Source organism: Mastigoproctus giganteus, chromosome 11 (assembly GCF_048544385.1).
Source record: "Mastigoproctus giganteus isolate SK-2022 chromosome 11, ASM4854438v1, whole genome shotgun sequence".
Taxonomy (NCBI): domain Eukaryota; kingdom Metazoa; phylum Arthropoda; class Arachnida; order Uropygi; family Thelyphonidae; genus Mastigoproctus; species Mastigoproctus giganteus.
In genome coordinates this window covers 166,270,062-166,295,108 of record NC_143585.1, presented here as the reverse complement: position 1 = coordinate 166,295,108, position 25,047 = coordinate 166,270,062, and the positions used below count along the sequence as shown (strand labels likewise).

At 38.1% G+C, this 25,047-nt stretch overlaps 1 protein-coding gene across 1 annotated transcript in view; it reads right to left on the bottom strand.

Annotated features, from left to right (window-relative positions):
* Positions 1–25,047, bottom strand: part of LOC150078556 (microtubule-associated protein RP/EB family member 1-like) — a 128,186-nt gene extending 103,139 nt beyond the window's left edge. Inside the window, exons 1-2 of the mRNA XM_090384982.1 lie at positions 24,840–25,047; positions 7,830–7,993 (exon numbers count right to left, since the gene is read on the bottom strand). Of these exons, the coding sequence (XP_090241108.1) occupies positions 7,830–7,968 (139 nt within the window). The 5' untranslated portion in view covers positions 7,969–7,993; positions 24,840–25,047. The remainder of the gene's footprint in view (positions 1–7,829; positions 7,994–24,839) is intronic.

The following is a 25,047-nucleotide window of genomic DNA, read 5'->3' as shown; positions in this document are numbered from 1 at the left end:
AAAAAAAGCTATTTTAAAATTTTGAAGCTCTAACTTTGTATAATTAATTTAAAAAATACTGCCTCTATACCTTTGCAATTTCATTTATTTTTATCGCAGAAAATAATATTTAGATGAAATACTAGATAATCAACACACAGAAAAGCAAAACACCAAACTTTTGGAACTTTTCAGTTATCCAATATAAGGTAAGGTATAAGGTATGTTCGTGTCAGACGGCACCTGGGATTTCTCCCATCTCCGCGTGTGTTTCCCTGTATCGAGGACAGTACACCGTCAAGCCAGAGACTTGAAAGTGTGTGGGTCATGTCTGTGCAGTGTGATATGTTGTACCCATTGTTTATCCGGCTTATTGGCCGCCAAGCCCCTAGTGGGGCCCGACGTTGCCCATACCCTGCCACGTGGAGGCTAGCCGGGTGTATCCAGTATCACAACAATTTGCTCTGGCAGGTCCTGCCACCTAGTTTCCTGGGATTTCAGTGGCTAGGGCCTATTTAAAAAAAAATAAATAAAAAATAAATAAAATAAAATAAAATTAAAGTTTATGCATTTGACATTAATGCTTAATGGGATTGCTGTTAGGAAATCGCTGGTTAGGGTTGAACACTAAAGAGATGTGTTAAAGGCCAAATAGGTCGGGCAAAATTTTGATGTTATTAAATTTAGACATGTAACGCTAGATAAAAGCTGATAGTGTTAGATATCTTAGAGATTTGCACAAAACCGGTAGAATTTAGACGTTGGTTATAATTTGGCGGCATTGTTAAGGGGTGTACTCGGTCGATTTAGTGAGAGGGGGGGGAGATTGAAGACTGGGGAGGAAACAGATAGAAGAATAGGGACGGATAGAGTAGGCATCCCCAAAGAGGTCAGTGGAGACGAGCCCCACCAGGCGAAATATGGGGGGGGGTAGGCAGGGAGGAGAGGAGACAGAGGTCCGTCTCCTCCATTCCCTGCCTGGGGATGGGGTTTTAAAGGGAACCAGGTTAGAGTACCCAGTTCGGATCGCCAATGGCGTGTTGGCAGCAAAGCCGCAGAATGTCTTCGTCGGTGTCTTGTCCAAGGAGTGTCGAATCCGGTATGAAGGTCCAGCTGCCCATCCCGCTCTGGGGGTGGGATATGTTAGCTGGCAGTGGGGAACCTACCAGGTGAAGGGGGGGAGACGCACACATTTACTTCATTTGGAATGTGCATTCTCACTCTACTTGCATTCTTTTTTTTTTTTTTTATTTTTTTTTATACTTTTTTCTTATTTTATAATTTTTTATTTATTTATTTATTTTTTTTTTTTATACTTTTTTCTTATTTTATAATTTTTTTTTTTTTTTTTCTTTTTCACTCAACTCATTCATCTTTTTCTCACACACCAGGAGGGGATGCAATGATGGGTAGCGTAAATTTAAATACTAATTAAAACCAGGGTTAGTGTGTACTTAGCATTTGTGTTATTTTCTCTCACGCTTGCACTTTTATTCATTCTTCTAGTTCTCATCTCATTTATTCGACTCTTTCTTTCTGCACTGCACTCTCTGGGCACCGCAACTTACTGTTATTCTTCAGTTGTGGTGCAGGCCTAGCTGCAAGGTTTTTTTTTTTTTTTTTTTTTGCAGGCCAGGGGAGAATGCAGTGATAGTGTTTATGTGGTTTGTAAATGTTTGTTGGTACAGTATATATAAAGTAATGCAAGTTATTTTTAACTTAGTATTCTTTCGGCCAATTACATTTGCTCTTCTGCTCCCTCCCATTCACTTTCTCTGCATGCATTCCCATCCCCCTCCCCTACATTGGTTTGGGGCCCCAGGTTCCTACACATGGCATGGTAGTCATGGGGAGTTTTGTTATGTCAGGTTTCTGTCAGGGTGCAGAATACTGCTATCCTAACAGTTTTTAAGTCATCATCTGGGCGTGGTGGGAAACTTGGGCAATTTTACTATTGATTATTGTTTAATTGCTGGGGGGCTGAAATTGCTCTGCGCATTTCGAAAACTTTCTGTGTGAAAGATGTAAAAGCTTTATAATTTTGCTCTTCTATGATGAAGAGATGTTCTTCTCCCCTGGGAAGGGGACCAATCTGTGCTATTAGCTCTGTTCTGGGGATGTCATATATTATACATTCATAGAGAATGTGTGCCCAGTCTTCACTTTCGCCACAGGTGCAGTTTGGGTCATCGGTCAGGCCTAAGGAGGTTAGTTTCGCCTTTAGGGAGCCGTGCCCTGTCAATATAAATGTTGTAAAAAGTCCAGGGGCATACCACTTAGGTGGCTTTGGGCTAACCATTGACACCAGTGGCAGAAACCGTTTGGTGACCAGACCTCTGGTTTCCTGCTCCCACTTTGTTTGCCATAGCTCGTGGAGCTTTGTGGCTATTCTTTTTCTTTCATCATTGAAGGTATTGGTTGTATCAAGGGCTATCCCCAGAAATTCTGTGGGTATGCCCTTTTTAAATCTATAATATAAGCCTCTTTTGGCTACTTCCAGGTAAAGTGGGAGAGTTCCGGCCAGCAACTGTAGTGCAGGTGTGCTTACTGTGCGACATGCTCTGGTAATAGTGAGTAGTATTGTCCTTTGTATCGATTCTAATTTATTCCTATTTCTTATTATGGCCGAGCGGATGAACCACGCACCGGCTCCATAGGTGATAACAGGCAGGAACATTGCACGGTATATGATTGCCAAGGTCTTTCTTTTGAGTCCCCAGTCTGCTCGACTGATCCTGGCAATCTTACCTGCATAATTTCGCACTTTCTTCGCCAAGTAGATCAAATGGGGGTAAAAAGTTAATTTTGAATCAAAGACCACTCCAAGATATTTTAGTTCTGTTACCATTTTTATAGTGATTGTGTTAATTTTGATTTGTGGACGTCTTCTCATGTCCAAATTACCTTTTAGAAGTATTTGTTTGGTTTTTTCAGGCGATATTTTGAGCATGTGCATTTGTGCCCACTCCTGCAGCTGCAAGAGAGCGGCATTTGATCTTTGCTCTACAACCACTCGTGAGTTGCCTTTTACAAGGAAAATCATGTCATCTGCAAAGGCCAGGCTTTCCACGGGGCCCAGATCCAAGGCCAGAAATTCATCCAGAACAATGTTCCAAAAGAAAGGGCCAAGGATTGATCCCTGCGGGCAGCCTTTATTCACAGGGCGTGTCAATTCCTGGAACCTTGTGCGTACTGAGACACTTCTGTCTGTAAGGTAGCTGTTTATTACCTTATAGAGGTTTTGTGGGGCATTTGCCTGGCGAAGTCTCCTAAGGACACTAGGCCACCACAGTGAGTCAAATGCCCCAGCAAAGTCAATGGAGATTGCCAGCATATATTTCTCCTCTGTGTTTTTAACTGTTGTCAGTAGGTGGTGCATGGCATCCTCCGTAGAATTGCCCTGCTTAAAACCATACTGATTGTTGGAATGCAAGCCTGCTTCTGTGTAATATTGAGCTAATCTGCTGTATATTAATCTTTCGTATATTTTCCCTAGTACAGGGAGTAGGGCTATTGGTCTATATGATTTGGGATCAGTAGGGAGTTTTTCAGGATTAACCTTAACACAGCTTGTTTCCATATTTTTGGGAATATACCTTCTGTCATACAGTTATTATATAGTGCTATTAATTTATCTGGTGCTATTTCTGCTAATTTTTTGATAATCTCAACCTCTAAGAAGTCAAAACCTGGGCATTTATTGTTTTTGGTTTTAGATAGTGCTATTTCTAAGTCTTGTATAGTGAACAGAGGTTCAATATTGGCATTGTCATATTCAGTGTTTTCTTTTATAATGTCGAGCTGGGTGGGGGAATGATTTCCAGTTTGTCTGAATGATACTGTCTAGTATGTTATTTACAGAATCCACCCAACACAGGGTTGGGGTTCCATCTGGTTTGACAGTAGTTTCTAAGACATCTCCTCTTGGCAGCTTGTTGGTCACTATTCTGTAGACAACTCCCCAAGGGTTATTGTTTCCAGTAGTTCCCACCAAGTGCTTCCAGCATTCCTTTTTCTTATCTCTTATGAGGGCTGTATACTGATTCCTGTGAGTTTTATAAGAATCTCTCAGTGCATCCACCTCATTTTGTGACCAAGATGTTCTGGCTCTTTGAAAATGTCTCCGTGCCTGGTGTACCCTACTTCTGAGTATAGTCAGTTCGGGGCACCACCGGGGAACTGTCTGCTTCCTCGGTTTTTTCCGTGGGATAGACAGGGTTGCTGTTTTTGTTAAAATGTTTGTCATAGTCAGTGCTTGCTCGTCCGGGCTACAGTTGCCTGATCTAGACCACTCATTTTCCTGTTTTTGCAGCTCAGCTGCTGTATGTTCTGCAAAAATCTGCCAGTTTGCCTTTTTAAGGTTATACCTTTTGATATCCAACAGAGAGTGTTGGGTTGTTTGTAATTGCCTGTTTAGTTTGAAGGAAATGGCTCTGTGGTCTGATGTGGTCCAGGCTGGCTGGACACACCAGTCTGTGATTTTATAAGCTATTGAATTGGTGGCAAGAGTGATATCAATGTCACTCACCCACATGGTACTGCTAAAAGTTGGGAGGTTATTTGGTTGGTTTAGCACTTGAAAGGGTGAGGTGGCTATATAGTCTGAAAGTATCTGGCCGTTGTGTGTGCCTGCTCTGTCTTCTGTACGGCTATGCCATAAGGCTGACCGGCAGTTGACATCAGCACACACTATGATATTTGCAGTAGGTAGCAAGTTTGTGACTACTTGTAGGTATTCAATAGTTGGATTTATATCTTCACCTGGTCTGGAATATAGTGAAATAATGTAAAACTGTCCTACAGCACTGGTAATATGGGCACACACTCCCACTGGGGAGCAGAGGTGACCCACCTTTGTGACTGTAAGGTCAGTATTTTTAACTACTATTGCTGTGGAAGGGACACCTGAGGTGTATTCTATTATTTTATAGTCTCTTGGGTATCCCTGAACTCTACCCATATGTGCGTAGGGCTCCTGGAGTACCAAGATATCTATATTATTTTCTTCCAATTTGAGTTTGATCTGATCTACAACGGCTCTTGCTCTTTGAGCATTCAATTGGACAAGATTTAGAGCCCTAGTCACATTTATGTTTTCAATCTGGCCCATAGTTGGTCCTAGATTGTATAAGTTTTGCCATTTTTTTTATAACTGGGGCATTTATCATCCCTGATACTATGTGTATAGTCAGTCAGCCGTGCTGCCTTGCAGGTAGCACATTTTGGCTGCTGAGACTTATTTTTGCAATTTTTGTAATCGTGGCCAGTGACTGCACAGTGACCACAGACAGGTTCTTTCTGAGTGCAGTCTCTGGCAATGTGACCATATTTATGGCAGTTAAAGCAACTTTGGATAGGGAAATGTTCTCTAAATCTATGACTGGTCCAGCCAGCATAGATTCTCTGTTGTCCCTGCAATACTTTCCAAATTTTTGGTGTAATTTCTGCAATTATGTTGAGTTGTCCATTCCTTTTGTTTTTTGTTGCTCTTTTCAGCAGGAATTCAGCAGCAAATTCATCTATTGTCATTTCATTGTTAAAGTTTTTGAAGTAGATATCCATCATGAATTGTTTTTCTATTACTGACACAGGTACATCAAAGATTATAATATTAGGGTTTTTCCCTTTTGGTTTTTCAGGGAGCAAGCCCAGTTTTTCAATTTCAGGATGGTTTTCTATTTTTCTTAGATCTTCTTTGCTTGCTACCTCGATCAGGACTCCATTATTCCTGATTTTCCACATGTTGTTTATCTTTATTTCTCTCAGATGAGGCCTCAGCTTTGTTACCACTGTGTCCTTAACTGCCTCACTGGTTTTATGGGTAGAGTCACTTTTTGCTTTCAGAATAACAATGTTGCTTTCCTTGTTTATATTAGGTTGCTTAGTAGTTATTTGTTTTGCTTTAGTTATGTCCTGTTTGCTATTAGCCTTTGCACATTGGGCATAGGTTAGTGTGTTCATTGTTTTATAGTTGTTCTTCTCCTCAGTTGTAACCTCTAATTTTGATTTTAACACTTGGTTCTCTGTGTTTAATTCAATCAGGCGCTGCTCAAGCAGTGACCAACAGTTCACTATCTGCAGCCTAATTGCAGAAGTAATCCTGTTGGTTTGCTTGTGCATATATTCTTCTAGATACACTCTGGTTTCCTTTGCCTGTTTGATAGGGTCAGTAAAATTTGTTAGGTAGTCTAGTTTTAGTTCTTCTTCTGTCTTTTGTTGCATCTCTGGAATTTCTACAGTTTCTTGATTTTTTCCTTTCCTGCCCTTCTTAATACTGAGGGGGGCCAGGAGGCCAGCTATCCAGTTCGTTACCATTTTCCTCATTAACAGGGACTTTCTCCCTGAGCACTCTAGCTTCATTTTCAGAGGAGTCTTTTAGGTCATTGTCCAGAATTTTGTCATTATTTGATTTTTCAGCCATAATTTCTGCATTAAATTCACTTTTAGCAATTTTCTGACGTTTTAAGTAGTGGTTTGGGGTACTTATTTCCAGTGTAGGCCCACTAGAAATCAGAAATCGCGATTTTCAGGTTTTGGCAGGAAACGCCTGTAGACAAAGAAAACTATTTTATAAGCTAAGTATAAGTCAATTCTGTCAGGAGTATTATATTTTCCATACAAAATAACCTTATCACGAGCCGTTTCAAGTTATCCAATATTGTAATTATCTGATACAGCAGCACTCTTAGTCATGGTATGTTTGACCGCTCATCTAGTTTCAAAAAATGGATCAGCATGTGTGAGCAGTCACATGCAGCATATTACGTGTTAATGTTGAAACGAATGTCACCCAACGCAATATTTCCATGCTTAGTTACACTGCAGCATAGAAATACACTGGTTACACTCCAGCACATACCATGTTTGTCTTGGTGGCGAGATCCCCACATGGGATGGTGTCCATTTAAATCTCCCATGATACAGACCGGAGGTGGTAGCTGGGTTACTAATGCTTCTAGATCCGAATATGCATACTCTTGATTTGGGGAAGCTAGAGTGAGACCAGTGAGAATGTAAACTGGATTGAGACTCATACTGCAACTGCTTCCAAAGATGTTTGTAGTTGGAGATGTTTACATGGAATTCTGAAGTCGATTAAAATTGCCACTCCACCATGAGCTCCACTGGAAATGAATCGGTCTTGTCTATAGATACCGTAATGGTTCACTGCTGTGTTTACTTGTGGAGTTAGGTTAGTTTCTTGAAGGCAGACACCTACCGGATGATATTTATCAATTAAGTCAAAATGTCATCAATGTTACTGCGGAAACTTTGACAATTCCACTGTATTATTGTGCGTATTATATTGGTTTGTATTTGTCCTTTTATGAATGGGGGGTCTGCTTGGATCGCTCAGGCCTTTTCTCTTTTCTGGGGAAAAATGGACGAACTGCAGCTGGAGAGTTAATTCTGGCAACGATGCTTGAAAGGTAAAATGTGCTGACGTTATGCCTGTCTCCTCTCTTTTTGTAATTTTATAATTTTGAAATTTTTGCATGAGATAAAAATTGAATAAATAATTCTATTTACACGTTTGTCGAACATTTCTTTTTTGCTTCAATCAAATTCAGTGCACACAGTTGAGAGTGCTGCATAAGCATTTAGGGAAATTCCAACTTATATAAAATTCGACTTGTGCAGAGTTCCACGAAACACAACCCTTATGTAAATCGGGGAGTGGCTGTACTATCTTGTTTGGTGGTTTGCCACAAATGCTTATTATTAAACAGGTGTCTCCAAAATGCTAAAACCAAAAGTCTGTTTTATTCTAATTATTTTTAATATAAAGATACAAAGCATACAAGAGAAATATCATTACAAAATAGCAGACATTCAGCAATTTCACTAACCTGAACATAATTCTTCTATCTTCTTATACGTTTTCTGTAAGCTATGATTAACCCAATTAAGCATTTCATGTCTACTTAAATTCTCTGTTGTTGCACTTGTTGCATAAACATTAACACACTGAGATCCTGTTTCTGACATTATGAATGTTACAGTTTTCCAGTTCCTAAAGAAAAACAACGAAGATGTTTTAGATCCTTTAGACAAGCATATAATGCATTTACTCTATTAACCTCTCAAATTAAATATATATTATATATATTTTTAATATAATTAGGGAATATATACAGTGATTTTTTAGTTACATATAGTCTTGGTTACATATATTTTTCTAACTCCTGGAGTCAGTTCTCTGACTCCAGGAGTTAGAAAATTTACAAAGCTAGAAACAAATTGAAAACTCATGCTAGAAACATTAGCATTAAAAAAAAAAAAAAAAAAACTCTTCCCATTTCACCCATCCATTCGCTCCAAATGTTTGTCTAATTCTGCCTTGAATTAATTTAAGTTGCCAACTTCTACAACGACATCAACCACCTGCTGGCTAAGGGCAACCACACGTCTATTCTATAACTTCAATTTATGTCCTCTCAGGTGATTAATCTATGCATGAGGAAGAATCCCTTCAGCATTGAGCTTGCTCAAACCATTCAAGGCCTTATACACCTTAATCAGATCACCTTGCAGGTGCCTAGTCTCCAGACACTAAATTACAAAACTTAAGCCTTTCCTCGTAAGAGCAATCCTTTGTTCTTTTAACTAATCTTGTTGCCCTTCGCTATACTCGTTCCAGCAGCTCTACATCCCTCCTAAAATAAGGCCTCCAGACCTGTATACAGTACTTAAGGTGTGGCTTGACCATTGCCTTATACAAGGGGATAATCACCTCCTTATCACTGCTATAAAAATTCCTGTAAACTGAGTCATTATAATCTCACACATGATATCAGCTAGCAATACAAAGTTTAGGATTAAAATATTGACAAATTACACTAAACTTACAATGACATTGACATCCGATATTCTCAGGAACCGACATACCTTCCATGCGATCGTTTATTTTAAGGTCTGGTGATATTTGCCTCTTCTGGAAGCAAATGCCCAGGAGAACGTATATCACTAAGGATGAGGCTATTAAAGATAGGCTCACTCTCCTGTTGGGTGCCAATGCCTCTTGAGATTTTAAGCTGAAGCCTTTGCTTGTTTAAACAACAAAAGGTCAACAAAGGCATGCTGGGAGTGTTTTGGTGCAGTAACAAGGAGGCCTGGGTTACAGGATATGTCTTCAATGAATGGGAGCTTTAAGTTTTCTGTCCTTCAGTGAAGAGTAATCTTGAGAAAAATAAGCTTCCTGTGAAGGCACTGCTCCTGCTGGATAAAGCACCAGGCCATGATCCCAACGTTGTTCAATCTCTTAAGGCACAATCTAACTTTGTTCAAGTAAAACTTTTGCCACCCAACACAACTCCTCTTGTTCAATCAATGGACCAGCAAGTGATTGCAAACTTCAAGATAATACCACGAAAATGTTCACAAGTTGCTTTGCAGTGACCTCTGGTAAAAATGCTGTCACCCTCAAAGATTTTTGGAGGTTAAAGTTCAACATTCTGGATTGTAAGTTCTTGGAATGATGTTTCCACCAGGTGCGTAAGTTCAACCTTGAAAAACATCTGGCCTTTAATTATCCATAACGTTGACAGATTTGAAGATTGTGCTTTGACAAATGATATTGTCACCCTTGATAAATCAATGGGTCTGGAGGTTGGTGAAGAGGATGTAGAGGACCATACTGATACTCTTGGGCATGAGCTAACAGAGGATCTACAAGAGTTGGAGAAAATTATGGAGAGGGACACTGGAGAGGAAGAGAAAGAAAAAGACTGTCATTTCTTGTTGGAAGTGTTTAAGAGAACTGGTAAAAAAATATCTTAACATTGAAAACACTGAACTCATGATGTACAAAATGGAAGATGAAGTTATTTCTTACTTCAGGAAGCTACAAAAAAGTTGTAAAAAACAATCCACTTCGGACAGTTTCTTTGCCAGTAACAACAAAAGACTGAAAAGCCACCTGATGCTTGATATAGTTCCACCACCACGACACCACTGTAATCAGCTCTGCATGTCAAGTCTAAGGTAAATGCTAATTTGTTTGTTTTTCATTTCAAGATGTTTTATGACTGTTTATTAAATAATCTTTATAAAACACTAATTTTTAATGTAAAAATGAAGTATAACATGTAAGAAACACCTATTTTATGTGTTGCTGGGGTACAAACTACAGGAAATCAATGAATTATTGGTTTCAACTTGCAATATTTTCAACATGCAATGGGTTTTGTGGAACAAATTACCAGTGGATGTTGGGGACCCACTGTATAATCAAAGTTTGGGACAAGAATAGAAATTCTGCTGGTGAAGTGCAGTAAAACTGAATAAAATTAATTACCATGCAAGCAAAAAAGATTATTGCTTGACATTCAGTTAATATTTTCTGGAGTATATACGTTACGTACACTTTTTTCCAAGTCCATTTCAAGTATTTTGAATAACGTGTCCATCTATGGATTGCCTTTAGACAATCATATAATGCATTTATTCTATCAACCTCTCCAATTAAATATATATATTTTTTTATATAAAAATAAATGGGGAATATACAGAGTGATATTTTAGTTCAAATCATCTTGGTTACATATATTTTTATAATTCCTGGAGTCTGAGAACTGAAAATTACAAGGCCAAATGTCAAATCGAAAACTCATGCTAGAAACTGAAACTGAGTCATTATAATCTCACACATGATACCAACTAGCAATACAACTAGTTTGGGACAAGAATATAAATTCTGCTGGTGAAGTGTAGAAAAACTCTGTATAAAGTTAGTTTTGTATACCATGCAAGAAAAAAGACATTTATTTTATTTTATTTTATTTTTTATTACTCCAGAACAGCCTAAGCCTTACAGAGGAGGAATATAACAGTAATAGTACAGGTCTATTTACAGTTAATACACAATGTCAATATACAGCATATACAATGGAATATCATATTTTACAGGCGATTTGCATTTAGGCAAAGCTGGGATGACAGAGATTTGTGTATTTCTAGCACCTCTGTTGTTTTATCTTCTTGTTTACTCATAATTTATATTTACTTTGTGTGAATTTATTATTATAGTTATCCATTTTTTTGTATTATTTCTTATTATTGTATTTATTTTTTTTATTTACATTGTTTATTGAAATATCCATAAATAATATTACATATTTATTATTTTATTTTTTATTATTATTATTATTTAAGTAATCATTTATTCTCATTTTCTAATTACTTGATTGTAGTACCTTTGCAATTCTTTTTTGATATTGATATCTTCAGCTAGAATATCAATGTTGGATTCGTTTAGCAATCTTGCAGTTCTAATGAAATTGTTGAATTTAATATTATCAGTTCTGAACGGCTTTAGTGCCAGCATATTGTATCTTCTCAGGGCTCTTGGATGGCAGCTAAAGTTGATGAGGTAGAGCAGCTCGGGGGCATCCAGCTTTCCAGCCACTAGATGCATCAGGAATTTGCAGTCTGCCACAGCCCTTCTTTGAGAAAGTGGTACCATCCCGAAGTTAGTACACCAGTCATAAAAAGATTTTGTGTCCATTTCCAACCTAGATTTGCACACTAGGAATCTGACTTTGGATTTCTGAATAGGTTCCAGTTGTTTTATTAGAATTTTGGTGTGAGGATCCCAGATCTGTGAGACATTCTAGTATAGGGTTAATGATCATTATGCATGCTGTTTTTATGAGTTGTATTTTGGAAAAGTCAAAGCAGATTCTTTTAATCAATCCAAGAGATTTGGAGGACTTTGCTGTAGTCTTATTTATATGTATGCTGAAGTTTCCCTTGGCAGAAAACCATACTCCCAGATTTGAAACCTCTTAAAAAATCTTTATCTCATGATTATTGGTTTTGTAGGGATAATTAATTTTGTTTTTTATGATAGTCCACAATAAGATATGGTGCAGCATTTGTCTAGGTTGAGTGATAGACCATTATTTCTAATCCACATGGTGATAGTGTTTAATCCATTTTCCAGTATTTCACAATCTTGTATCGATTTGATGGTTTTGTATATTTTCAGGTTATCTGCATATGAGAGAACTTTGATTACTTCATGTTGCATACAATCTTGTATGTCATTCATGTATATTGCGAATAATAGCGGTCCAAGAGGAGAACCCTGAGGGATTCCCCTTTGGATAGTTGGAGGAGTAACTTAAATCAAAAAACCTCTGCTTTTCCTGGTGTAGAAGAAGTTTAACATAAGTGATAAGGCATTACTTTATATACCTATGTGTTTTAATTTGGCACTTACTGTAGTCAAGTTAACATTTAGTTAACCTTTTCTGGAATATATACACTGTATACACTTTTTCAAGTCCATTTCAAGTACAGTAAGTGCCGGTTATAGTGATCACGTTTGCAAATTGAATTTTGATTCTAATAAATGGCAATTCTAATAAGCGAAAATCAATGAATATTATCCACAAGCTATAAAAATAAAGATATAAAGCACAAATTTGAACTTTATTACCAATTAAATTATTTTTTTTAGCAAAATTAAGTTAGCAAAATAAAAATAAGTTTATACTTATGCACATAGCTTAATTAATATATATATATTAATTAAACATAACACTTTGTAATATGATTAATTTTAAATAGTCACTTATTTTAGATTGCTTTAAATTATCACTACAAAGTCTATTTATTGAATTTTCAATATTGTATAACAGTATACAGTATTCATGATCATTTGCCCCAGTTTCTTCCAACGCTCTCCTCAGGATGACTGACTGTAGCTTCATGAGCTTGCCGTTTTGTAACTGGAATTCATTTAGGTTCATCTTCATTTTTCTCCTTCTTGGCAAAATTATCAGTAACAGATTGGGCAATTTCTTCTTCTATTAAAGCTGTAGTAACTACCAATTTTAAGAGATTGTACCAACAAAAAGGCCAAATAAACCGAAAACTGCAAATTGTTTTTATTTATTTGAATCGGTTCTTTGATTTTTTGATTCTCTAAAGCGACTGATTCTAATAACCAGTGATCACTATAATAGGTGATTAATTAGATAGTATGAATCAGAGCTGTACTACTCAATATGTTCTACGTTGATAATAATATTAGTAAAATAATAAGAGGAGTTTACTTCAATATAGTGCGTAGAACACTTCCGTATGATACCCTCCAGATATTAAAATGGAAAAAACCGACAACTTACTGGTACATTCGAGTAAAATATAAATAATTAAATAATCAATTTAACACAATTCAAATCAATTTAAAACAATTAAAAATCAAATTAACACAATTAAAAGAATCTAACAAAAATATTCAAAACGATTTTCCTTCCTGAAGCTGACAACGCTATTCGACCGTATGTCGTGATAACAGGAATGAAAATACTTTGAATATTTTCGTTAGATTCTTTTAATTGCGTTAATTTGATTTTTAATTGTTTTAAATTGATTTGAATTGTGTTAAATGGATTATTTAATTATTTATATTTTACTCTAATGTACCGGTAAGTTCTCGATTTTTTCGTTTTTTCCGTTTTAATTTCTGGAGGGTATCATACCGAAGTGTTCTACGCACTATATTGAGGTAAACTCCTCTTATTATTTTACTAATAGGTGCTTAATGTATTTTGAATAATGTGTTCCATCTATGGATTGTCTTTAAGATTTCCAGTAAGCACTGCCATTTGTGATCTGTGAAAATGATCACATGAAAATAAATTTTAAAATAAGGTGGAGAAGATCAGATCACGATATTCCAAAATTCCAGACAATTTCAGCTTATAAAAGCTGAAATTGTCTGTAATTCAGATCCAGTAGTTGAGGAAGTTGAATCAAGCAATACTAAATAGGCATAAATAGGAGAAAGTTAACAATATAGTTTTTGTAGGAGCATAAATAGGAGATAGTTAACAAGTAAACCCATGGGTTGTGTTAGGGTAGCTAAGAATAGAAACAGGTGCATGTATACTTGCATGTACACCAATGCTAGGAGTTTAGTAAATAAATTTGATGAATTTGAGGTATTGCTCAAAACATCAAAGGCAGATATTGTTGGGATATCAGAGACGTGGTGTCACACAGATATAAGGGATAGGAAGGGGGGAGGGGTTATGCTATTAGTTAGGAAACACATAAAAACCAAGGAAGTGAAGCCAGTCGACATCGCTGGACAGTGCAGTGTTGAGTCAGTTTGGTGTGACATAAGCATTGGGAGATCAAAATTGAGAGTAGGAGTGTGCTATAGGCCTAATGACTCTGATGAGTATAAAAAGAAACTGTACAGGAAAATAAAGTTGGCCAGTAAATCAGAGAGTCTTATAATGGGAGATTTTAATTTCCCAGATATTGACTGGAATTTGGGGGCTGGTCACTCACACACTAGCAGGGCTTTTGTGGATTTATTGGATGATTGTTTTCTACATCAGCATGTTCGGGAGGCAACTAGAGGGAGTAATACTCTTGATTTGATTATCAGCAGTGATTCTTCATGCATTAAGAATCTGCAGATAAATGAACCACTAGGTGGCAGTGATCACAGTGTGCTGAAGTGGGATTTACTCAAAGAGGTAACTACCATTAGGGGTAAAGGGAGGGAAGGGTTATTGCTTCCGTAAAGGCGACTACGATGGACTGAGACAGTATTTAAATTCTATACAGTGGGACCAACTGATGATGTTACCAACAGCAAATTCAAAATGGAAAGCATTCAAAGAACTTATCTTGGAAGCTACTAGGCTTTACATAGCAACTAAGAAATATTGTTCAAGGTTTAGGCCAAAATGGATGTCAGATGAACTAACGAGGCATATAGCAGAGAAGAAAAATGCATGGGATACTTACAAATTAACACATGACACAGAAGCCTATGATAGATACAAGTTGATATGCAACCAAGTTACAAAGGAGGTTAGGCAGGCGAAGTCAGATTACGAGAAATCCTTGGCAAGGGATGCAAAGAAAAACAGCAAAGAGTTCTTTACTTATGTAAACGCTAGAAGGAAGGGGATGAATCAGATTGGTCCACTTGATATTGATGGGTCAACTGTTGATGATCCTGCTCAGGGAGCTAACAAACTAAATGAATATTTTGCATCGATATTCACACATGAGGAGTTATTCAGCAAGGGGAATGCCAGAGGTGTATTCAACTCTAGCAGTAAGCTACAGAATCTTGAAATAACTGGGAGTAAAGTGGAGAAGAAACTGTTGAAGATAAACACAAGAAAGGCACCCGGGGTGGATGGGATCTATCCAGTTATATTAAAGGAGGCAGCAAAGGAAGTAAGCAAGCCCTTAGCCATAATTATGAGAGCTTCCTTGGACTCAGGGGAGGTACCCATAGACTGGAGATTTGCAAATGTGACCCCAATTCACAAAGGATGATCAAAGGCTGACACAAGTAATTATAGACCTGTGAGCTTAACTTCTGTTCCAGGAAAATTAATGGAGGCACTGGTTAAAGAAGCACTGCAGCATCATTTAGACAAGACTTCAGTTATAGCTCGGACACAGCATGGTTTTGTTAAGGGGAGCTATTGCCTGACCAATTTTATTGGATACTATGATGCAGTCACAAAAGAACTGGATGCAGGGAATAGCTTTGATATTATATACTTGGATCTTAGAAAGGCTTTTGATACTATTGCACATGGAAGACTGCTACACAAATTGGAGCAGTGTGACATTGGAGGCAAATTGCTGCTATGGATAAAGGGGTGGTTGAGGGGGAGAAGACAGAGAGTGGTAATCAATGGACACTGCTCATCGTGGACTAATGTTATTAGTGGAGTCCCTCAGGGCTCAGTGTTGGGTCCATTACTGTTTTCTGTATTTATAAATGATATTGATGATGGTATATCAAGCTTAATGTCCAAGTTTGCAGACGATACAAAGGTTGGCAGGGTTGTCAAGGACACTACTGACACTATGCTGCTGCAACAGGATCTGGAAAGGTTGAGCAGATGGGCTGAGAGGTGGCAAATGAAGTTTAACATTGACAAATGTAAAGTACTACACATGGGAAACAGCAACCCCAGAGCAACGTATCAACTCTGTGGTACTACACTGACAGTGGTAGAGAATGAAAGGGACTTGGGGGTGGTTGTGCAGGCAGATATGAAGTTCTCTGACAGTGCAGACGGGCTGCAAGAGTAGCTCATGGAGTATTGTCACTGATATACAAGAATTTTTCCAGCAGGGATAAGGAAGTGATTATTCCATTGTATAAGGCAATGGTCAGGCCACACCTAGAGTACAGTATACAGGTCTGGAGGCCTCATTTCAAGAAGGATGTAGAGCTGCTGGAACGAGTACAGAGAAGGGCAACAAGATTAGTGAATGGAACAAAGGGGTGCTCTTATGAAGAAAGGCTTAAGTTTTGCAAATTAGTGTCTGGAGACTAGGCACCAGCGAGGTGATCTGATAGAGGTGTATAAAGCCTTGAATGGTTTAAGCATGCTCAATGCTGATGGGATTCTTCCTCTAGCTCAGAAAAATCACCTGAGAGGGCATAAATTCAAATTGAGGAAAGACAGATGTAGGATAGACATGCGGAAATTTGCCTTTAGCCAGCGGGTGGTTGGTTGGTGGAACAGACTCCCATTCTTTGTGGTGGAGGTTGATAGCCTAAATAAGTTTAAGGCTCAGCTGGACAGGTATTTTGAACGAACAGAGGGGTGAAGTGGAAGTGGGTTTTTTTTTTTTTTTTTTGGCTGATGCTGCATAAGCTTGCTTTCTTGCATCAAATGCCTCTACTAATGCTAATGACTGAAATTTTGCCCAGTCTGCTCGGACAAATTTCCACAGGGTTGAGTTGAAGGAGTCTTTGCTTTCCGAAAGTTGCATACTATTGGGAAGTGGTCACTGCCCATGGGATCGTTTATTACATACCACTCTATGGCTGGGACTAGTACTGGTGAACAAATTGAGAGATCTATTGCTGATGTGTGTCCTGCTGGGAGCTGTACGTGTGTCGGTGCACCTGTATTGAGTATAGTGAGATTTATTGTCTCCAAAAAACTTTCAATTAGTCGGCCTCGTCTATCTAATTTAGGAGAGCCTCATAAGGGATGGTGCTCGTTAAAGTCCCCTAATATACAGAGAGGTGGAGGTATCTGTATAAAGAGATCTTCAAGATCTTTTAAAGAGTAAGTGCAGTTTGGCGGTAGGTAGATTGAGACAAGTGTTATTGCACTATGGAGAATTATACGAACCATAAGAGCTTCTACTTCAGTTTGGAGTGGGATATGTTTAGTTGGGATCTTCGAGTTTACTAGGATTGCTACACCACCATGGGCAGCATTAGCTGTATTTCGATTACTTCGATCAAGGCAATAGTTCTTTATTGAAGGAGAAATTTGTGAGGTTAGGTAAGTTTCCCATAGACAGAAGGCAACTGTTGTTGTTTGTTTGGTTTTTTTTTTTTTTAGGAGCATTAGCAACTAAGGCCATATTGCTCCGGGATATGCAGTGGTCATTCCCCGACCTTTCCGCATCCTCTGTATTTGGTGGTGACGGGCTAGAACCCCGGTCTAATCAAGAAACGTGTGCTACGCACTGCTGCTCCTTCCCACCTGGCTACAGAGGCGCCTAGGGAGAAGGCAACTGGAGAATATCGGTTAATTAGGTATTGAATATTGCCAGTGTTGCAACGAAAACCTCTGCAATTCCATTGTAAGATACTGTGGTTCATTTAAGTTTAGTTGAGGATGATTCATCTGACTGTTTTTTTGTTTGAGGAGTATTTTTTTGGGTTGTTTTTTGGGAAGCTGGGGCGTCCAGTATCCATAGTGTCATTTGCATGAAGTTCTAGTATGGGTTCTTCATGATCTGAGTATACATCTACTTCCATACTATTAGTGAATGATTTAGCTTTCTTGTTGTCTTTAGTAGTTTTTAATTTTTCTTTGTCATGCAGGACTGTCCGAGTATCAGTTGGGATGCTGATTGGAGTGTTGGTCGATTCACTGGTTTTAGTTTGGTGTGTGTCTTTTCCTGAGTTTGATAATGTATTTTTAACCCAATTAGCCAGAGATATGCTGGGAGGTATTGATACATCTGTTTGTACTGTTGTTGAATTAAAGCTTTGAGTGTGAGATGCATATGAACGACTGGGCATGGTCAACATAACCTGTCTGCATGCCTCAGGGTATGTGACTTTATGCTCAATTTTATATCTTTGAATTTTCTTCCCTATTTTCTACATTTCACAAGATTTTGAAAAGGCTGGGGTGACTTTCTTTGCAGTTGGGGCAAATGGGACTTGATGCTGAAAAGTCTGCTTGTGTATATTCCTTGGAACCACAAATAGGACAAATAGCTTCTCCTCTGCATGCTGTTGGGAATGTCCATATTTTTGGCATTTAAATCCCTAATCCCATTCATTTAAAACAATGAATGGGATTAGGGATATAAGTCCGAATTCGGCAGTTTAAATAGCCAGCTTTTACTGAGGATGGCAAATCTGGGGTACTGAAAGTTAAAATGATTGATCTAGTTGGGACAAGATTAGTCATTATGCGTTTGCCGCTGATTACTTTTTGATTACTCAGTTCTTGAACTAATTCCTCTTCAGATATTGTAAGTAGATCCCATTCGGTTATAATGCCTTTCGAGGAATTTAAGGTGTTGTGTGGAGTAATAGATACTGGCAGACCACCGAATGTCGTTGTTTTGAGCAGCCAGTTGGAATGTTTGGAGTTGGCTGTTTCAATAAATAGGTCTCCGGATTGCAGTCGTTTAACCATTTTTGGTGTTCCAGCAATGGATTCCAAAAATTTGGATGACAAAAAAAAAAAAAAAAAAAATGGTGATAATTTGCCGACAGGCTGGTGGAGAGAAACAGTATCACCAGAAAGATTGGCATCTCGTTGCACTGCACTTCTCTTTGGAGCCTTTTTGGTTGGCTTAATTCATCATCATTGGGTTTATCTAGCCTTGAGTTTGAAGGCTCAAGAGCTGGATAGTCGTTTTTATCCATCGTTACTCCTTTTAGCCCTGGAGGATAACTTTTCCCCCAGGTTACCCGCCCCGCCATGGGGAGGCAGGAGCAGTACCGTTCGGGAGCCAAGCGGTTGAAGTGTTAGTTGATTAGTAGAACTAGAAATATAGAAAAAAGAAAGGTGTGTTTCTTTTCTGTGTTCTAACTTATGGCTTTCAAGTATAGAACTAGTTTTAAAGAAAGACTGTTGATAGAAATGTAGAAACTTAAAAGGAAATAATTTCAATCGCTTTACAAGAGTGCTCTATATATCACAAGAATATCGCTTGGCCTCGAAATACGCTTGGCACCCGGGCCTCCCCGTTTTCAGAAAGCTAAAATTATTGCATGATGCCAACTATCTGGAAACTGGTTTGTTTGGAAGATTTTGTTATATAGTTCAAGTAATGCCATTTGGGACTGGTGGTCAAGTTCCTTTATCATCTAGTGAATTTGGTCTGGCCCTACAGTGCTTTGCTTTGTCTGCGACAGAGCTGTTTTTAATTCATGAAAAGTTAACGGAAGGTTGTACTGTTCATCATTTCTTGTGGAAAAATTCAGTTTATGTTTTTCTATTCTTGCCTTGTATATTTGAAAATTAGGTTTATATGATGTGGTTGCTGATGTTTTGGCAAAGGTTTCAGCCAGTGCATTGGCTGTTTCTGAAGGCTGTGTGGTGATTTGTCCATTCCAGTTTAGGATTGGAGGTGGATTAATCTGGTATCTGCCATTCATTTTGCTGATTTTATTCTAGACAGTTTGAGATGGTGTGGAACTTGTTAAAGTGGATGCAAATTTTATCCGGGATGCTTTCCTATTGGCTCTTCTAACATATCTGGCTCGTGCCTTTTTTTGAATAATATGAGGTTCTCTGTAGTGGGACATCTTTGGAAATTATTCCAGATTTTATTTCTCTCTTTTAGCATGTAAACATTCTTCATTCCACCATGATTTTGGATGCGCTGGAAGGTGTGATGTTTTTGGAATAGTCTGCTCAGCAGCTTGGATTATTTTATTTGTTACATATTGTACTGCTGCATTTAATGGTTTTTGCTTGATAATATCTGCGTCTAATTCTGCAATAGATTTATACTTTTCCCAATCCGCTTCATTTACTTTCCATCTGGGATTTCTACGTGACTGACACGTGGTTCCTAATATTATGGTAATGATTATCGGATAGTGATTGCTGCTGAGAGGATCTCTGCGTACAGACCAATCAAGTATTGTAAATAACGTTGGAGAGCATATTGATAGATCGATAAGTGTGCTCTTTCCCGATGGAAGATGCGTGTATGTATGTATGTGGGCCGTCGTTCAACAGTGTTAAGTCATTCTGTTCTATCCATTTTTCGATCTGTTTTCTTCTCTGTTCTATGGCTGTTACACCACAAAGGGCCGTGTCCGTTGAGTTCTCCCAGTATACAGAAGGGGGGAGGTAACTGAGTCAGTATATCTTCTAAGTCTTCTTGTTGTAATTCTTGGTTTGGGGGAACGTAAATTGTTATAATGGTTATGAAAGATTTAATTGCTATGCATACTGCAACTGCCTCAAGGGTTGTGTTTAGTGGAAGAAATTGGGAAGGAATGAGTGAATTTACCAAAATTGCCATACCACAATGGGTCGTGCCACCTGTTACTCTGTCTTTACGGTAGATGATATAGTTCTTTACTGTGAGAGAGGGTTCTTTACTGTGTGGTCTTGAGGTCTGAGATATGTTTCTTGCAGGCAAAGACACAGCGGGGTATGCTGTGCAATCAGATAAAATATATCATGTATATTAGTGCGGAAACCTCTGCAGTTCCATTGGATTATAGTCCCCATTATTTGGTTTTGGAGAATGTGTCAGACTGTTTCTTTAACCTTTGAATTTCAGTTTTTCCTTTGGAAAATATGGTTTGCCAGTATCCATCTCTTCTTCCACAAAAATCTCTAGTGCTGATTCTTCTGCTTGATTGGTCACTTCTGTACTTGTTCCATTGGCTTCTGGCTTATGAGATTACGTTTTCCAGTGGCTTTCGCTTCTGAGTATTTTGCATTGGGAGGTACAGATAGTGGTGTGTTTGTGACTTTCTCTTTTTGTTTTGGCTGGGATGTGATAAGTAGAACTCGTGCCCAGTCTGAAATAGACTTCTTTGGAGGAATCGTGAAATCTGTTTGGGTCTCTATTGTACGCCGATTCTTTATGACCTGTACATAGGAGAGTCTGTTTAATATAGTCGGGAGGACAGTTCTCTTAGCTTCTTGGTATGTGACGGAGTGTTCTACTTTATATCGTTGAATCTGCTTTTCTCTTTTCCAATATTCACAGTTCTTAGAATAGGCGGAATGGTCCCCCTTACAGTTTGGACACTTCGGTTTTTCGGCTGGACAGTTCTGATTGGTGTGATCTTGAGATCCACAGGAACAGATAGCAACTCCACGGCATGACATTTGTGAATGACCATACTTTTGGCATTTAAAGCAGCGGAGAGGATTCGGAATGTATGGTCTGATGTTACAATTTAGATATCCGGCCTTCACCGATGTAGGTGGTCTGGGAGTCTTAGAGGTCAGTATCAGATTTCTAGTTGGAGTAAGTATACCATCTCTAGTAACTTGAATCCTTCTCACAGCTATGACACCATGATCTTCCAGCTCATTTTTAATTTCTTCTTCTGAGACACTAATAAGGTCCCATTCAGAAATTACTCCTTTTGATGTATTTAGGCTATTATGGGGAGAGACCGCTACTGGGATCCCACCAAAAGTTCTCATCTGAAGCAGTCTTTCTGCATGTTTTGGATGTTCTGCATCTCATCTGAAGCAGTCTTTCTGCATGTCATGCATTGGCTGTCTCGACTAAAATGTCGCACAATTTCAGCCACTTGACATTTTTTGGTGTTCCAGCCACACTTTCTAGACATTTTTGGATGACAAATGGTGAGAGTTTTCCCAATGGTTGTTCTGATGTTGAATGAAGGACTAGAAAAGTGGGTGCATGAAGCGATGTCATGTCCTTTTTTTGTCTTTTGATTACATTCGTCTCATTATCCTCATTTTGCCGACTCAAAGGAGTCGGATCATTGGGATCTGTGGTTGTGATATTTGAATCATTCATGTTTGCTACTTTAGCCCTGGGAGTGAGAGCTTTTTTCCCCAGGTTTCCGGCCCCACCACGGGGAGGCAGGAGCGGTGCCACCTAGTGACCAAGCGGAAGTTGATTAGTAGTTAGTAGAACTAGAAGATAAATAAAAGAAGGGTGTTTTTCCTTTCTTAGGATCCTTTGTGCTGATACCTTTCAGCAACTATATATATACAATAGAGAATTTGCTTTAAACTCTAAATGTGTATCACTCTCACTTTAGAAATCGCTTTATAATCGCAAAGAAATCGCCTGATCACTAGATACGCTTGGCACTCTGGGCCGGATTTTAGGGAGGCAGGCCAACCGGACTTCTCTTAAATCTTCTGAAACAGAAAGATATTGGATCCACCAGTGTTTAAGACAAGCATCTGATAATACACAGAATGCCTGTTCCCCTCTATGCCCCTGTTAGGGATTACCCTGATTCTAATCTCTCTCTTGGTATAAGCAGATCACAAATATTGCTTTCTCTGTATCTAAAAAAAACTAGGTTTCCCCTTTTGCTCTTAGTGTTACTTTTCTTGTAAACAACCACTCACTTCTGTACAAATCTCAAATTTACCCAACTGGGGTGGTACCACCAAAAACCTTTCTCAGACTTTGACTCCATTCAAAAAGGGCATTCAGATTAATAACTGACCAGTCTCTCACAAAATCATTATACTCTATCTCACAGACATTGTTTCTGTTGCATGCCATTTCTATAGATACTTCCACGGACACTGTTCTTTTGAATTGGCATCTAATTAAACCCCATCCCTTCCTCCAAACTAGTCTGAACACACACTGCAACCAGTCAGCATTTATTTACAGCCCAACTCCACTTTATAGAACCAACTTTTCTCCTTCATTTATCACTTTAAGCTTATTTTTCTGGAACAACTTTCTGTTACATTCTTGAAAACTATAATCTACAGAAATTCATGTCTAATTTCAAAAAGCATCTTCAGTCTTCTCAACTTTCCACCCAATCACAGTACTAAGTACAATAGGTTCAAATACCTTTTGTGTTTGGGGTTTTCTTAAAAAAAAAAAAGTTTGCAAGGAGATTTCACTAAAAAACACATTTGACTGTATACATCACAACATTTATTCACTAGTAATAATGTGTGCAACTGGAAACATGGGCTACGACAAGCTAAACACTTGAAATACAAAACTGTCACTTAATTCAGTTATGTAACATTAGCAATGGCATTAGCATATCATGCAAGAAAGCAAGCTTATAGAGCATCAGCAAAAAAACACAAAAAACTTTCCCATTTCACCCATCCATTTATTCCAAATATTTGTCTAGTTCTCTACTAATGCTATCACATATCGACACCAAAGATCATTACTTGGTAGTGTTGTACTTAATACATATAACGTGGGTTTACTTTTAAAATGAACACCCTATGTAATCATAATACGACAGCAAATAATTTCATAAATAAATATACTGCACTTCTTTTTTTTTATATAATTTAAAAAATATAATACTTCAGCTATACACTTTAACTCTAAGCTATACATTATGTTTGCAAGACGTCTACAGAATCAGTAGACATATATTCGCATAATACAAATGACTATAAAACATAATTGGTTCTTTTAATAACTGGCATTCCTTTTCTGTAAAAAAGTTACTGTTACAAAACTAATATGAAGATTTGCTTATTTCTCAACATGGGGCAGTTGAGAAATATTCTCATCACAATGCATCATTTCCCTTTGCATGTTGACACTTCACTATACTTCAATGAACTATATACCTTCACTACTGTAGATAAAATAGTTTAAACTGTATGTTCTAGCAATGTACAAGTTACCCAGCCCTTCTTTGCTCTAAGACTATGGCTATGACAGAGAGAGAGAGAAAATCAGAAATTGAAGGAAATCACCAAGAAAGAGAAGAATGATGATATCCAGCTCAAGACTCTAGGTGTGCCAAGCCCATATTCACCAGATGCAAGATCCTGGGGTGGAGAATTACTATTGACAAACTGGACTGAATTAATTAGTGAACTAAATTAGTGTAGGAATTCAAAAAAATTCATTTGTATGTCCAAATCACTCATTCTCCCCATTTTATGAATTTACTATTACTAGGCTATTAAAACAATGAATCCAGCTTTACCACCTAATTAGCTACCATTTGATAAGTGTTACATCACGCAAGAGGCCAGTTATTATTATATTATATATTATTTATTAGCCATATGGTGCAAGGAAGCCTGAGGCTTTTAATGCACCAAACAAAAAAAAATTCTGAGTTACCCTGAGGGAGCAAACAAATGTCAGAAGTTGAAGAGAATCAACAAGAAAGATGATGTCCAGCTCAGGACCCTGGGTGTGCCATGCCCGCCAGTGTGAGCCCCTGGGGTTAAAATTCTTTTTACGAACAGAAATTAATAAAATTTCCATACGTAAAAATAAAAATTCCTTTAATACTTTATTGGTTTTGCTATGAAGGTTCTCACGACAGCATTAGTAAGGGCATATGATGCAAGAAAGTAAGCTTATATAGCATCAGAAAGTGTGGAATCCATGGCTGAAAACGATAATTCAACCCCCCCACCCCAACCACGAGTAAACGAGTTCATACAAAATAATTGCACAGATGAACACTGAACAAGCCACCACTCACTTCCCCTGAAATCCCCCTACCTATATAACGCTAAATCGCATTTACCATTGTCATCACCTTAGTAGATCAATAATAAACCTGTTACATTCCACAAGCTCTTTTCCAAATCGGTTAGGTTGTTTACATGACATATAGCCACGATAATAATTCTGACAAGAAAAAACTGTCGCATGTAGTAAAATAAGTTACTTACTTGATATCAACATTCAAAATCCGAAAGAAACATGCAACACCAAATCAGAATACAGCCGGGATTACTTCTCAACTTCACTTCTTGCTGGTCTCATTAGTTCATTGCTCTCAGACGCCCCCACTCTTACTTTCCTTTCGTAAATTTCTTTCCTATCATTGTACAAAAATGTCTCAAAATTTTAATAACGACATCCATCTAAACTTCAAGA